At 47.9% G+C, this 15,925-nt stretch overlaps 1 protein-coding gene across 1 annotated transcript in view; it reads left to right on the top strand.

Annotated features, from left to right (window-relative positions):
• gnl1 (guanine nucleotide binding protein-like 1) overlaps positions 1-11,921 on the top strand; it is a 32,511-nt gene extending 20,590 nt beyond the window's left edge. Inside the window, exons 6-12 of the mRNA XM_067974003.1 lie at positions 1,587-1,794; positions 2,513-2,608; positions 5,158-5,343; positions 5,998-6,176; positions 7,981-8,155; positions 10,641-10,781; positions 11,455-11,921. Of these exons, the coding sequence (XP_067830104.1) occupies positions 1,587-1,794; positions 2,513-2,608; positions 5,158-5,343; positions 5,998-6,176; positions 7,981-8,155; positions 10,641-10,781; positions 11,455-11,744 (1,275 nt within the window). The 3' untranslated portion in view covers positions 11,745-11,921. The remainder of the gene's footprint in view (positions 1-1,586; positions 1,795-2,512; positions 2,609-5,157; positions 5,344-5,997; positions 6,177-7,980; positions 8,156-10,640; positions 10,782-11,454) is intronic.
• Positions 11,922-15,925: the final 4,004 nt, after the last annotated feature.

The following is a 15,925-nucleotide window of genomic DNA, read 5'->3' on the forward strand; positions in this document are numbered from 1 at the left end:
CGAGATCCTGCCAACTCGGCACGGACCTGGGTCGGAGCTCGAGATCTTCCCGGTCAGGATGCTCCAGTCTGAGACAGGGTGGCACATTTACCCGCTGAGCCATTAGGGAATCACCAACTTGGGAAGTTTATCCTTCCTCAAAAATGCACCTGCTGCAACGTTACTTCAATTATCGATTTCGGGTTCGTAGAGGATATTGTCATATATCCTTATTGCCCTTATGTGGAGGTATTGTAGGATATTGTCATACATCCATTACAAGTTCAAGGACTAGGAAACACTAAAACATCTGGGGTAATATTTTTATTAAATCAAGCCAATGACATAATGAAACGCAACCCCTTACATACAGTGCATATGAGATGTGGCACCAATACTCACGTACCAAGGACTCCTTCAGGAGTTTGCAAGCTTGTCATCTTGTCTGCTTACGCTAGCCACGGCAAGACTAGACTGAAGTTGCCCAAGGAACCCCAGTGTGTTGTATCTTTTTATATATTTAATTACATCCTCCTAAAGTGATGCCATTATGTCAACTTGTGCTCCCCATGTTTGGTTAATCTTCCTTCAGCGAGTCTGCGCAATAACATTGGTTTCTTGTTCATTGTACTCACTAATGAGAAAACGTGGGTGTCAGTTATGGCCTTCCTTTCGTATCTCTTCCTAGTACGTCCATAACTAGCTCTTATTCATGCCGCTGCCTACTTTCACCTCTGTAATATCGCCCGTCTCCGCCCTGGCCTCAGCTCCCCTGCTGCTGAGACCCTCATCCATGCCTTTGTTATCTCTAGATTCGATTATTCCAATGCTCTCCTGGCCCGGCCTCCCATCTTCCACCCCGCCCGTAAATTTGAGCTCATCCAAAATGCTGCTGCCCGTATCCCAACTCACACCAAGTCCCATTCACCCATCACCCCTGTGCTCGCTGACCCACACTGGCTCCCAGTCTGGAAACGCACGATTTTGAAATTCTCATCTTGGTTTTCAAATCCCTCTGTGGCCTTGCCCCTCTCTTAAATCTCCTCCAGGCCTACAACCCTCTGAGATCTCTGCGCTCCTCTGGCCTCTTGCACATCCCCGATTTTAATCGCCCCACCATTGGCGGCCGTGCCTTCAGCTGCTCTGGAATTCCCTCCCTAAACCTCTCCACCTTTTTACCTCCCTCTTCTCATTTAAGACGCTCCTTAAAACCTACCTCTTTGTTCAAGCTTTTGCTCACCTGTCCTAATATCTTAGGTGGCTCGGTGTCAAATTTTGTCTGATAATCGCTCCTGTGAAGCGCCTTGGGGACGTTTTATTACGTTAAAGGCGCTATATAAATGCAGGTGGTTGTTGTTGTTACCTCCCCTCCGTATTCTTGACTGATTCACTATTTACCTACTGTATTTTTTTATCTCTTCTCATGGACGGTTAATGAGATAATGCCTACTATACTCCAGGACACCGACCTTGTACTTTGCTGCTACTGCCGAGCTTTGTGTGTGTGTGTGTGTGTATTATTAAGAATAGCTCACTATGGCTATTCTACCTGGTACATTTCTGCTTACCGATTTCTTTCTTGAGCCTGTTCCTTCCTTTCTCCGCAGGTGATTCACTTTTCCCCGGCACTTTACGACTACGTGACCCGAGAGATGAAGAAAAGCATCATCCTGGTGCTGAATAAAATCGACCTCGCTCCCCCCTCCTTAGTGGCGGCCTGGAAACATTATTTCCAGCAGAAGTTCCCTCAGCTCCACGTGCTCTGCTTCACGTCGTACCCGCGGGAGAAACCGGGCGAGACGGACCCGAGCGCCGGTGAGTAGCAGTGAGGCCTGTGCCGTGGCTGCCGGTTAAAGGATGGGCGTGGCGTTGAATCAGGGTGAGCCGCCCACAGTCTAACCCGCTCGCCTGGTCTGGATTGGTGTGGGAGGGCCAGAGCTGCCTCACGCACCCAGTGTCAAATCCACTGCCGTCCTTGTTCAGACTGTCTCGATCTGGTCTACGCAACGTGTTCCACTCTGATAGGAACAGATTGTGAAGGGGGAGAGGTGGGTGAGGGGGTTAATCCCCTCCGCTGGGAACAGGCTGCCCGGTGTCTGACTGTGAGTGGGGAGAGGTGGGTGAGAGGGTTAATCCCTTCTGCTGGGAACAGGTTGCCGGTGTTGGACTGTGAAGGGGGAGAGGTGGGTGAGAGGGTTAATCCCCTCTGCTGGGAACAGGCTGCCCAGTGTCTGACTGTGAAGGGGTTAATCCCCTCTGCTGGGAACAGGCTGCCCGGTGTCTGACTGTGAATGGGGAGAGATGGGTGAGAGGGTTAATCCCCTCTGCTAGGAACAGGCTGCCTGGTGTCTGACTGAATGGGGAGAGGCGGGTGGGAGGGCTGCCCCCCCACCTTGGTGACGGGTGCAATGCCTGACATCCAGTTTTAATAACTTCAAAAAAGTGGACGCGATAAAACGTGCAGCTGTTTAGTCATTTAAAGCTCGACCAATGTGAACGTGCATTTCATCCACGTGTCTGTTGTGGGGTTTAGTTTTTCAGAAGCGGAGACGACGGAGGCGAGTCTGGACAACAGCCTTGGGGCCCAAACAACTCCTTAAATCCTGCGAGACCATCACACAAGGGAAAGGTAAGGCTGGGAAACGGGGCAGGTACAGGAAACGAGCTCAGGAGACACAAGGGAAGGTAATACAGGCGGGGCAGGTACATGAAGAGGTCAGGCACAAGGGAAGGTAATACAGTCGGGGCAGGTACAGGAAACGAGCTCAGGAGACACAAGGGAAGGTAACACAGTCGGGGCAGGTACAGGAAGAGGTCAGGCACAAGGGAAGGTAATACAGTCGGGGCAGGTACAGGAAACGAGGTCAGGCACAAGGGAAGGTACCACTCGGGACAGAAGTAACGTTATGATAATGTGCAGATATCCTATAAACCCCCGTGTGTTTTCTACCAGTTCTTCGGTTCGAATCACACTGAAGCCGCTGACTCCTTGCTGGGGTACTGAGCACGGGCACCTGGCATCCTCCAGTACCTTATCCAGATTGATTTAAGCCCAGACTCTGAGCGTCATAGTCAACAGTGGAAGCGTCTCATATTGCCCTTGCCTGAGACCCAAACACGTGCACTGTGTGGAGAATAGGCTGTTGCCACTTTGTGTCCAAGGGCAGTAATCCAGCAGATTTCTTCCCCCCCCCCCCCCCCCCCCCCAGCCGATCTGGAGTGTGGAGGTCCGGTTGGAGTCTGTTGGAATGCCCCAAGTGCTGGAACAACCTGGAATTGAAGTCAGGACTGTCCGGTCTGTGTGGCTCAACCATCTGAACCAGACACTGCACCCCTAGTCTTTGGAACTCTCTCCCTAAACCACTTGCTACCTCTACTTGGCCTAGGCAACTGGAAAGAACAGTAATGTTGCCTGTCCAATGCCGGCCACATCCCGAGGAGGAATTTAAAAAAAAATTTCCTTTGAAAACTTCCTTTTTAAAATCTATCTCTTTGACCACATCGTCTTCTTTCTCCCTCCCGGTCCTTTGTAACCCCAGCTCGGCGCCCTCCCTCCTTGGCGCTCTCCCTTCCCCTTTGGCCACCCTCCCACCTGAGAGGTGTTGCAATGAAAAGCTGACTGTTTTCCCTCTGCTGCTGCTGCTGCATTCTGCCTCTCCCGGATTCAGTGACACATGCTGGCAGGAACCAGTGCTACATCAGCACCACCGACAGAAGCCCTCGCTGGTCTCGCAGAATCATTCGGAACACAAGGAGGCCATTCGGCCCATCGTGCCTGTGCCGGCTCTTTGAAAGAGCTATCCAATTAGCCTCTTTCCCCATGACCCTGCAAAATTTTTCCCTTCAAGTATTTATCCAATTCTCTTTCAAAAATTACTATTGAATCTGCTTCCACTAGTCTTTCAAGCAGTGCATTCCAGGTCTCAACAACTTGCTGTGTAAAAATAATTTCTCCTCATCTTTTCCCCTGGCTTTTTTTGCTAATTATCTTAAATCTGTGTCCTCTGGTTACCGACCACCCTGCCAGTGGAAACAGTTTCTCCCTATCTACCCTATCAAAACCGTTCATATCAAAACATCTCACTGTTAGATTTCCTGAAATCCGAGAACCATTGGTGGCAGTGACTCTGTTGCCTCCAATGAACAAAGTTGGCAGCTGTTTGGATTCATGCTTTGCGTCACCAAGGGGTTGCGTGATGGTGAGTTTTTTGACATCTGCCTTCCCCTTGTTTGCTCGGTAGGAACAGGAGGAGGCCATTCAGCCCCTCGTGCCTGTTCCGCCATTCAATTAGATCATGGCTGTTCTGTATCTTAACTCCACCTTACCCTCCATGGTTTGGTAACCCTTAATACCCTTACCGAACAAAAATCCTTCAATCACAGTTTTGAAATTTTCAACAGCTTTTTGGGGGGGGAGTTCCAGATTTCCACTACCCTTTGTGTGAAGAAACGCTTCCCGACATCACCCCTGAACGGCCCAGCTCTAATTTTAAGGTTATGCACCCTTGTTCTGGACTCTCCCACACCAGAGGAAATAGTTTCTCCCTATCTACCCTATCAAATCCTTTAATCATCTTAAACACCTCAATTAGATCAACCCTTAATCTTCTATACTCGAGGGAGTACAAGCCCAGTCTGTGCAACCTGTCCTCACAATTTAGCCCCGGTATCATTCTGGTGAATCTGCGCTGCACCCCCTCCAAGGCCAATGTATCCTTTCTGAGGTGCGGTCCCCAGAACTGAACACAATTACTCCTCCAGATGGGGTTTAACCAGAGCTCTGAAGAGCTGTGTCATGACTTCCACCCCTTTGTATTACAGCTCTTGTTCTTTCCCTTCTTGAATCGTGCAACCTCTACCTCTACCACCTAGATGGACAAGAGCAGCAGGTACATGGGAACAACACCACCTGCACGTTCCCCTCCAAGTCTCTCACCATCCCGACTTGGAAATATATCGCCGTTCCTTCATCGTCGCTGGGTCAAAATCCTGGAACTCCCTTCCTAACAGCGCTGTGGGAGAACCTTCACCACACGGACTGCAGCGGTTCAAGAAGGCGGCTCACCACCACCTTTTCAAGGGCAATTAGGGATGGGCAATAAATACCGGCCTCGCCAGCGATGCCCACATCCCATGAATGAGTCTTTTTTAAAAAACTGTTTTTCTGTCTCTTGCCAGTGGCCTTGACCAGTTGGAAGGAGAAGATGGAGCGGGATGCGGCCAACTCTCACCACGAGGACCTCACAGACGAGGAGGAGGATGATGATGTTGTCCTGGTGGAGCATCAGACAGATACTGCCATGGAAATGTGCCCACCAGTGGATGAACTCTACAAGGATGGCATCCTCACTGTGGGTTGTGTGGGTGAGTTGGCACAACGTGCGCTTTTGGCTTTTGACGTGGTCGATGCAGTGGGTGGTAACCGCTGGAAACGAGAAGCTTCCTCACTTGCCTTTTAAATAGCTCACGTTTTCCTTGCCAAGAAAACATGACCATTCATGTAGTACACTTGAGGGCCACCAGATGACGATGCTGCCGAAATCCTGTTCCTCAACTTGTTTAATGCTTTAAAAATTGAAAACTTTACAAGTTCCTGTTTTATGACATTCTTCCATCCTGCCTCTCCTCTTTCTCTTTCCTCGCCCCCTCTTCCCTGCCCTCGGCCCCCTCCTCGTTTCTCCCAGCCCCCGCTTCCCCCCCCACCCCGGGCCGCTGCTCTTCCCTCTCCTCTCTTCTCGGGTATTTCAGTGGCCAGTGGGAGTTCAGCGATCAGATGCGCAAGGATCTGAAGTCAAAGATGCGTAAAATGTCCCAAATAGTGGAATTTGAGGAGCAATTTTTTTTTTTCAATTATTTTTAGTTTCAGCTGCCCTGTAGGAAAGGGAGGATCTGGCCGTCTTTCGTGTCGTTAGGACGTCGCAAAGCACTTCTCAAGATGACAAATTACTTTCGAAGTGGTGGGAATTTGCGCGGGGTTCACAGTCGGGGGTAAAACCTATTTTTCCTCGTCTCCCTCAGGGTTCCCGAATGTGGGGAAGTCGTCTCTCATCAACGGCCTGGTGGGGAAGAAGGTGGTGAGCGTGTCCCGGACCCCGGGTCACACCAAGTACTTCCAGACCTACTTCCTGACTCCCACCGTTAAGCTCTGCGACTGCCCGGGTCTGATCTTCCCCTCACTCGTGGACCGTCAGCAACAGGTGAGTTAACTGAACTGAAGCGTGAGGCTGTGTGTGTGAGATGCAGGGGTAACGGGTGCGTTTCGTGACGGTGATAGCACTGCAACAAGAAAAACTTGCATTTATATAGCGCCTTTAATGTAGTAAAACATCCCAAGGCGCTTCACTGCAGCGATTATCAAACAAAATTTGACACCGAGCCACGCAAGGAGATATTAGGACAGGTGACCAAAAGCTTGGTCAAAGTAGATTTTAAGGAGCGTCTTAAAGGAGGAAAGAGAGGCGGAGAGGTTTAGGGAGCGAATTCCAGAGCTTAGGGCCTAGACGGCAGAAGGCACGGCCGCCAATGGAGGGGCGATTAAAATCGGCAATGCGGAAGGGGCAAGAATTGGAGGAGCGCAGAGATCTCGCAGGGTTGTAGGGCTGGAGGAGGTTAGAGAGAGAGGGAGGGGCGAGGCCATGGAGGGATTTGAAAACAAACTCTGGGAAGCAGTTTCCAGTATCAACCGTGTTTTGCAAAACTAATTTTTCTTTTCTGAATTTGACTGATTTCTGTTGACTTTTTAAATTTCTTTCCCTGCTGTCTGCTCTCCTGACTCTTGCTTCGTTACAATTCTGTGGGGTGGGGGGGGGGGGGGGCAGGGGAAACTGTTAGCCGGTATCTTCCTCAAGTGGCCATTTTTCATGCGTGAACCTGGATAGTAAATGTCAGCGAGCTGTTTGGCCATGAGGGTTCTCGCAGCTGAGTCCGTCACCCTTCTCTCTTGATGTCCACGCGCATGCATTTTCCAATAGGGGTCACTAGATGGCAGTCAGGAGCGGCAAGCCGGACTCGTTACCTTTTGGTCTCCAACCCAGGGTCACGGAGGCCAAATTAAGCGTCCTTACCGGAATTCTGACTGAGGTTAGCTAACTCAGCACAGACTGGGGATTGAGGCTGGGATCATCTTGGGCTGTGTGGTGCTCTGCTGCTTCAGGCTGTGCATTAGGAACATAGGAACAGGAGTAGGCCATTCAGCCCCTCGTGCCTGCTCCGCCATTTGATAAGATCATGGCCGATCTGTGATCTAACTCCATATACCTGCCTTTGGCCCATATCCCTTAATACCTTTGGTTGCCAAAAAGCTATCTATCTCAGATTTAAATTTAGCAATTGAGCTGGTATCGATTGCCGTTTGCGGAAGAGAGTTCCAAACTTCTACCACCCTTTGTGTGTAGAAATGTTTTCTAATCTCGCTCCTGAAAGGTCAGTTGACTTACTGAGCCACTGGGGTAAAAGAAAGAACTTGCATTTATATAGCGCCTTTCACAACCTTAACATGTCCCAAAGTTCTTTGCAGCCATTTAAGTACTTAAGTGTAGTCACTGTTGTAATGTAGGAAACGCAGCAACCAATTTACGCACAGCAAGCTCCCACAAACAGCATTGAGATAATGACCAGGTAATTTTTTTTTTAGTGATGTTGGTTGAGGGATAAATATTGGCCAGGACACCAGGGAGAACTCCCCCGCTTTGCTTCAAAATAGTGCCATAGGATCTTTCTCGTCCACCTGAGATGGCAGACGGGGCCTCGGTTTAACGTCCCATGCGAAACATGGCCCCTCCGACAGTGCAGCACTCCCTCGGTACTGCACGAGTGTCAGCCTAATTTTTGTGCTCAAATCTCTGGAGTGGGGCTTGAACCCACAACCTTCTGACTCAGAGGTGAGAGTGCTGCCCACTGAGCCGAGGCCGACACCTCAATGGGTAGGCCATCCACCCTCCACATCACTGTGTCACTTGTCTCATTTCTAAAGATTGCAATCTCGTCTCCCTCGCCCTCTAGATTCTGGCTGGGATTTACCCGATAGCGCAGATCCAAGATCCTTACACCTCCGTCGGCTACCTGGCCATGAGGATTCCCATACAGAAGCTGCTGAAGCTCAAGCATCCTAACGAGGAGGAGCAGCAGTCCGGGGAGCAGGCCGAGGCCAAGTTCACAGCCTGGGACATCTGTGAAGGTAACTGGATGACAAGATCTAGAGTCGGGGAGCTGTGGGCTGGGAGGAAGAGAAGAAAAGGCTGTTCTAGAAGAAACATTAACATCGGGTCGGGTAAATAGCCTCACCTGAAGACGCGTCCCAGGCAAAGGGGGTTACCACCCGTGCAGGTTTCTTTTCCCCACTTGTGGTACTGAGTATAACGTGGAGAATACAAGCACTATGCAGCACAAACTGCAACTGCAGCGAGAGCTTCCTCGACTCTGTTTCATCAATACTGCTACGGTCACAGACCGGTGAGGGCAGAGGTGGAAAATCCTAGCAATTATACCCCAGGGACGAGGGACGTCAGTTAATCTGGAGAGACTGGAGAAGCTGGGATTGTTCTCCTTAGAGCAGAGAAGGTTAAGGGGAGATTTGATAGAGGTGTTCAAAATCATGAAGGGTTTTGAAAGAGTAAATAAGGAGAAACTGTTTCCACTGTCTGGAGGGTCGGTAACAGAGGACACCGATTTAAGATAATTGACAAAAGAACCAGGAGGGGAGATGCAGAGAATTTTTTTACGCAGCGAGTTGTTATGATCTGGAATGCGCTGCCTGAAAGGGAGGTGGAAGCAGATTCAATAATAACTTTCAAAAGGGAATTGGATAAATACTTGAAATGAAAAAAATTGCAGGGCTATGGAGAAGGAGTGCGGGAGTGGGACTAATTGGTTAGCTGTTTCAAAAAGCCGGCACAGGAATGATGGACCGAATGGTCTACTTCTGTGTTGTGTTGTTAGATTCTATATTGTTTTTACAGAATTTCACTGTTACCTATAGAGGTGGGGTTATTGTCTGTTTTGCTTACAGGGCACTATCAGGAGTAGACTCTGGCACAATGAGTCTAATGTAAGAGCTATACATCCTGGTATAGTAACATTATACACTGCAGAATCAGAGTATTCTGGTTATGACATTGAAGGCCTGAGGGCAAGTAACTAGGAGAGCGCCTCGTGGGTGCAATATCCTGTCTGAGGGGGTTGAGTCATCGTTCTTGTGGTACCTGATGATCACTTGCATCTTCTCTATCAGTCTGCCCCTCTCTGTGCGTGATGTGGTAGGGGGAGGGTTGAGTGGCAGTGGATTGGATTTTATTGTGTTGGTTCCAGAACCAATCGTGATAATGTGTTTTTTTAAAAATGTGTGTAGGTAATGCACTTCTTGTCCTCGTTCCTCATTTCCTGTTACAATTTTTGCTCACGTTCTTGTGTCGACCTTTGCTATTATGAATTACTATGTCAACATTTCCCATTCAATTTTGCTGTGTCAACTGTCACAATCTAGTATACTTGGGAATACGAGGTATAATTTCAAAGTTTGCAGATGACACGAAACTCAGAAATATAGTTAACAATGTGGAGGATAGTAACAGCTTCAGGAGGACATAGACAGACTGGTGAAATGGGTAGACACATGGCAGGTGAAATTTAACACCGAGAAGTGTGAAGTGATACATTTTAGTAGGAAGAATGAGGAGAGGTAATATAAACTAAATGGTGCAATTTTAAAGGGAGCGCAGGAACAGAGAGACCTGGGGGTGTACACACACAAATCTTTGAAAGTGGCAGGACCAATTGAGAAGGCTGTTTTTTTAAAAAAAAAAGCATACAGGATCCTTGGCTTTATTAATAGAGGCATAGAGTATGGAAGCATGGAAGTTATGCTAAATCTTTATAAAACACTGGTTAGGCCTCAGCTGGAGTATTGTGTTCAATTCTGGGCACCACAGTTTAGGAAAGATGTCAAGACCTTGGAGAGGGTGCAGAAGAGAATTACCAGAATAGTACCAGGGATGAGGGACTTAAGTTATGTGGAGAGACTGGAGAAGCTGGGATTGTTCTCCTTGGAGCAGAGAAGGTTAAGGGGAGATTTGGTAGAGGTGTTCAAAATCATGAATGCTATTAAGGAGAAACTGTTTACAGTGGCAGACGCATCGGTAACCAGAGGACACAGATTTAAAGTGATTGGCAAAAGAACCAGAGGCGACATGAAGAAACATTTATTTACACAGCGCGCTGTTATAATCTGGAATGCACTGCCTGAAAGGCTGGTGGAAACAGATTCAATAATCTCTTTCAACTATTTATCCAATTCCCTTTTGAAAGGGAAAAAATTTACAGGGCTATGGGGAAAGAGCAGGGGAGTGGGGACTAATTGGGTAGCTCTACCAAAGAGCCAGCACAGGCACGGTGGGCCGAATGGCCGCCTTCTGTGCTGTACGATACTATACTAGCAGACTCGAGCCACAAGTTGGCACCATTGAGTGTGTTTCTGAATCTCCCAACTCTGTTGCTACCAGGTGACGACAGGTATTGCCACAAGTAATTTACTAGTTATACTTGAACAGTCTATTAGATGAAAAGCTTTTGCACTTGTGTTTTGTATTATTAACGAGCTCCGGGCAGGACCTGGGGTGAGAATCGAAATCTTTTTCAGATATGGTTCATCATTTGTCTCCTTGCAGCCTGGGCAGAGAAGAGGGGTTACAAGACCGCTAAAGCGGCTCGGAATGACGTGTACCGGGCAGCCAACAGCATCCTTCGACTGACCGTGGACGGGCGTCTGTGTCTGTGCATGCGACCCCCAGGCTACACCATGCAGAAAGGTACGGGCTCGGTCGACCTGCGTAGAGTAGATGGGGAGAAACTGATTCCACTGGCAGGAGGGTCGGTAACCAGAGGACACAGATTTAAGATCATTGGCAAAAAAGCCAGTGGGGAGATGATGATCTTGTTATGATCTGGAATGCACTGCCGGAGGGTTGGTGGAAGCAGATTCAATAGTAACTTTCAAAAGGAAATTGGATAAATACTTGAAAAGGAAAAATTTGCAGGGCTATGGGGAAAGAGCAGTGAGGGGGTGGGGGGGAAACAGTGGGACTAATCGAGTAACTCTTTCAATGAGCTGGCACGGGCTCGATGGGCCGAATGGCCCCCTTCTATGCTGTATGATTCTATGAAAAGAGCTGCCAATGACTAAGGAAAAGGGCACAGCTGGTTTGATGGCTTGTATCTGCATACCTAGCCGACTGCTGGATCTGAGACACTGGACACCCAAAATGGACGAGCGCAAAATTCACGATATAAGATCATGGCGGCAGGGGGGTTGCGAGGAGAGAAAGCGAAGAGGTGGAAGTAACTTCAGTTGTCTTTTTCTCCCTCTCTCTCTCCGTTTCCTACATTATAACAGCGACTACACTTCAAAAGTGCTTTGGGATGTCCTGAGGTCGTGAAAGATGCTGTATAAATGCAATTCCTTTCTTTTTTCTGTGTTCTTAGCGGACTGGCAGCAACACGTTGAGACGCTGGAGATCGCTGCTCTTCAGGAGGCGCACAGGCAGCAGAGCAAGCAGAGCTCCGACGACGAGGACGAGATTTCCAGCTCCGACCAGGAGGACGACGAGAAGGACCATGACGCCGACGAGGAAGAGGAGGAGGAAGAGGAGGTCGAAGATGAAGACGATGAGGTGGACGCGAGACCGAAGCAGTCAGCGCCAGCGAGTAAAGGGCACGTGGGCTCCTTCCTCAGCAAGAACAAATTTGCCCTGCTCAGAGAGGACGAGTGCTAACTTCCTGCTAGCCTGGATTGTGGGACTGGGGACCTTTTTAAAACGATGCATGTGCATCTTCCAGCAGCAGCGTCGCCCTGCTGCGTATCACTTCATTCCGGAGTGCATTGAGGAGACCCATTCCAAACCTTACCGTGAATGTATTGCTCTATTTCAATAAAGCTTTATTTACCTTAACCGTTGCAGGGAGCGGCTTGCCATTCACCATCTGTGGTTATCGGAGTCTGCGGACAGAAGTGGGGGGGGGGGGGGGGGGGGAGAGCTGGCGAGAGTGAGCAACTTCCTCATCTGACTTTACTGAGTAAAACGATTGCTATTTTTTTTGTTGAAATGGTTGTGATGTTATTGGGCCAGGTGGCCGGGAGGGGTTGGATAAACATCATTACAGATAGTCAGTGGCACATGGTGCTTGGAGGAAGGAGTTACTGAGTGTCCGTGTGAGGGAGTTGGATTTCACGTCAGTGCAGTTGCAGTTTAGATCAAAGCAGGCTTTGAAGACTTAACTTTCCGTGATCCTGCACCACTGATGGGGCTTTGCAGCAACAACAGGTTATCGGAAAGTTGCGGGTGTACTGCCCGTGAATTCTCAACCATTTAAAATAGAAAGAAAATCATGGGCACTCCATCTGTAACTTTCCAGTAGTTGCGTTTGAAGCCCCATCGGTGGCGAAGGGCCAAGGAAAATTCCACACAGGAATATTACATTTGAGGTGACGGGGGACCGGGGCCAATGCAGATCAGCAATCACCCTCGGGTACCTCATTAAATATCTGTTCTTCAGGTCTGAGTCTCAACAGCAAATGGCAGCAGACTATTCAACTGCAGGGAACATCACACAGGTCAAATCCTATCCTTACCCAATATAACCTTTTGGTCTTGGGTTCAGGGTCACTGACCACATAATCTAGGTGTCAGCCATGCCTCAGTGCGTAGCACTCTCGCCTCAGCAGGTCGTGGGTTCAAGTCCCACTCCAGAGACTTGAGCACAAAAATCTAGGTTAACACTCCAGTGCAGTACTGAGGGAGTGCTGCACTGTCGGAAGTGCCGTCTTTCAGATGAGACATTAAACCGAGGCCCCGTCTGCCCTCTCGGGTGGATGTAAAAGATCCCATGGCACTGTTTCGAAGAAGAGCAGGAGAGTTCAAACCAACATCAACTGGTCATTATCGCATTGCACTTTGTGGGACCCTGCTCTGCACAAATTGGCTGCCACGTTTCCTAAGTTATGACAGTGACTGCACTTCAGTACTTAGTTGGCTGTAAAGTGCTTTGGGACATCCGGAGGTCACGAAAGGCTCTATATAAATGTAAGTCTTTCTCCGATCCAGAGTGTTCCTTTTTCTGCCCATTATCCAGGTAAATAAGAGCAAGATCCAGACATCACAACAGATGACCCTTATTCTGTACACCAACCATTGGAATGTGTCATGTGCTTCCTTGTGGGTCTCTTCTCTTTAGAAGTGGTCTGAATATAAACTCTCACCAGACTGAGACACACTTTCAACCAAGTGATTATATTTCATAGAATCATAGAATCATAGAAGTTACAACATGGAAACAGGCCCTTCGGCCCAACATGTCCATGTCGCCCAGTTTATACCACTAAGCTAGTCCCAATTGCCTGCACTTGGCCCATATCCCTCGATACCCATCTTCCCCATGTAACTGTCCAAATGCTTTTTAAAAGACAAAATTGTACCCGCCTCTACTACTGCCTCTGGCAGCTCGTTCCAGACACTCACCACCCTTTGAGTGAAAAAATTGCCCCTCTGGATCCTTTTGTATCTCTCCCCTCTCACCTGAAATCTGTGCCCCCTCGTTATAGACTCCCCTACCTTTGGGAAAAGATTTTGACTATCGACCTTATCTATGCCCCTCATTATTTTATAGACTTCTATAAGATCACCCCTTAACCTCCTACTCTCCAGGGAATAAAGTCCCAGTCTGTCTAACCTCTCCCTGTAAGTCAAACCATCAAGTCCCGGTAGCATCCTAGTAAATCTTTTCTGCACTCTTTCTAGTTTAATAATATCCTTTCTATAATAGGGTGACCAGAACTGTACACAGTACTCCAAGTGTGGCCTCACCAATGCCCTGTACAACTTCAACAAGACATCCCAACTCCTGCATTCAATGTTCTGACCAATGAAACCAAGCATGCTGAATGCCTTCTTCACCACCCTATCCACCTGTGACTCCACTTTCAAGGAGCTATGAATCTGTACTCCTAGATCTCTTTGTTCTATAACTCTCCCCAACGCCCTACCATTAACTGAGTAGGTCCTGGCCCGATTCGATCTACCAAAATGCATCACCTCACATTTATCTAAATTAAACTCCATCTGCCATTCATCGGCCCACTGGCCCAATTTATCAAGATCCCGTTGCAATCCTAGATAACCTTCTTCACTGTCCACAATGCCACCAATCTTGGTGTCATCTGCAAACTTACTAACCATGCCTCCTAAATTCTCATCCAAATCATTAATATAAATAACAAATAACAGCGGACCCAGCACCGATCCCTGAGGCACACCGCTGGACACAGGCATCCAGTTTGAAAAACAACCCTCGACAACCACCCTCTGTCTTCTGTCGTCAAGCCAATTTTGTATCCAATTGGCTACCTCACCTTTATTTCCCCAAGTTCCCTAACATCCATGCCTTTCTCAACCGTAAATACCGATGTGAAATATTCATTCAGGATCTCACCCATCTCTTGTGGTTCCGCACATAGATGACCTTGTTGATCCTTAAGAGGCCCTACTCTCTCCCTAGTTACCCTTTTGCCCTTATGTATTTGTAGAAGCTCTTTGGATTCACCTTTGCCTGATCTGCCAAAGCAATCTCATATCCCCTTTTGCCCTCCTGATTTCTCTCTTAACTCTACTCCGGCAATCTCTATACTCTTCAAGGGATCCACTTGATCCCAGCTGCCTATGCATGTCATATGCCTCCTTCTTCTTTTTGACTAGTGCCTCAATCTCCCGAGTCATCCAAGGTTCCCTACTTCTACCAGCCTTGCCCTTCACTTTATAAGGAATGTGCTTACACTGAACCCTGGTTAACACACTTTTGAAAGCCTCCCACTTACCAGACGTCCCTTTGCCTGCCAACAGACTCTCCCAATCAACTTCTGAAAGTTCCTGTCTAATACCATCAAAATTGGCCTTTATATAAAACAGATGAATGAACAGTAAACAAAATAATAAAATGTATATTATTTTATGTATTGAGAAGGGTATAGTTAAAGATATAACACTCAACCATGGAGTTTAAAATATTACAGCACAGAAAAAGGCCATTCGCCCCAATAGGTCTGTGTTGGTGTTTATGCTCCACACAAGCCAAATATTGACTCACTTCCAACCCTGCAGAATGTATTACTGTTTGAAAGCCAGCCCAGCTATTCTCTCGGCTGGCCCAACACTTAAAAGAACACAGCCCTTTGGCTGCAGCTGCAGAACTCAAAACTATTCCCAGCAGAACTCAAAACTATTCCCCAGCAGACTATCTGTCAAGCTACAAGAGACCCACTGGGAGACCTCTGACCATCAGGGCCATTCATCAAAGTGGAATAAAGCAAATGCAATGTCCCTGTCCCCTTAAATGTCTAAGATGGAACTGTCGACCAAACTACTACCCTAGGTCAGTGTCCAATTCTTTGATCTGTGTCCAGGTGGTACAGGGCCACCTCTGCAATGACAAAGCGAGCAGACGATTGCTTGATCTAATGCAATTATGAGAGATGCAGCCATTAATCACGATAGAATTCCACTGTCAAAAGGTTCACTATCCAAAGATATTTATGATGAGCTTGACAGTCCTAGGTCAATTAAACAATTAATGTTTTAGACAAATCTGTGTTCGTCCTAGAAACTAAACCACCTTGTGGGGCCCTCTGTAGTCAAGTTATCTGGTCTGCACTGATCGCTTCTTGTTTTAAAAAAAAAACCCAGTGTGACCTTGGGTGTTGCATTCCATTTCCAGAAATATAAAATTCAAAAGTCAGGACATTTTGGTCAGCATTACGTGTACATAACCAAACCAAACCACACCACACGCAGTACAGCAAGCGTCATTGGATTGCAATCAGGACTGTGAGCCCTAGCCAGGGGCAACAAGGCACATCTTACTCACTTCTTGTTAAGTTTTTTATAGATATCATTAAATGCAGTCA

This window comes from Heptranchias perlo, chromosome 39 (assembly GCF_035084215.1).
Source record: "Heptranchias perlo isolate sHepPer1 chromosome 39, sHepPer1.hap1, whole genome shotgun sequence".
Classification (NCBI taxonomy): Eukaryota; Metazoa; Chordata; class Chondrichthyes; order Hexanchiformes; family Hexanchidae; genus Heptranchias; species Heptranchias perlo.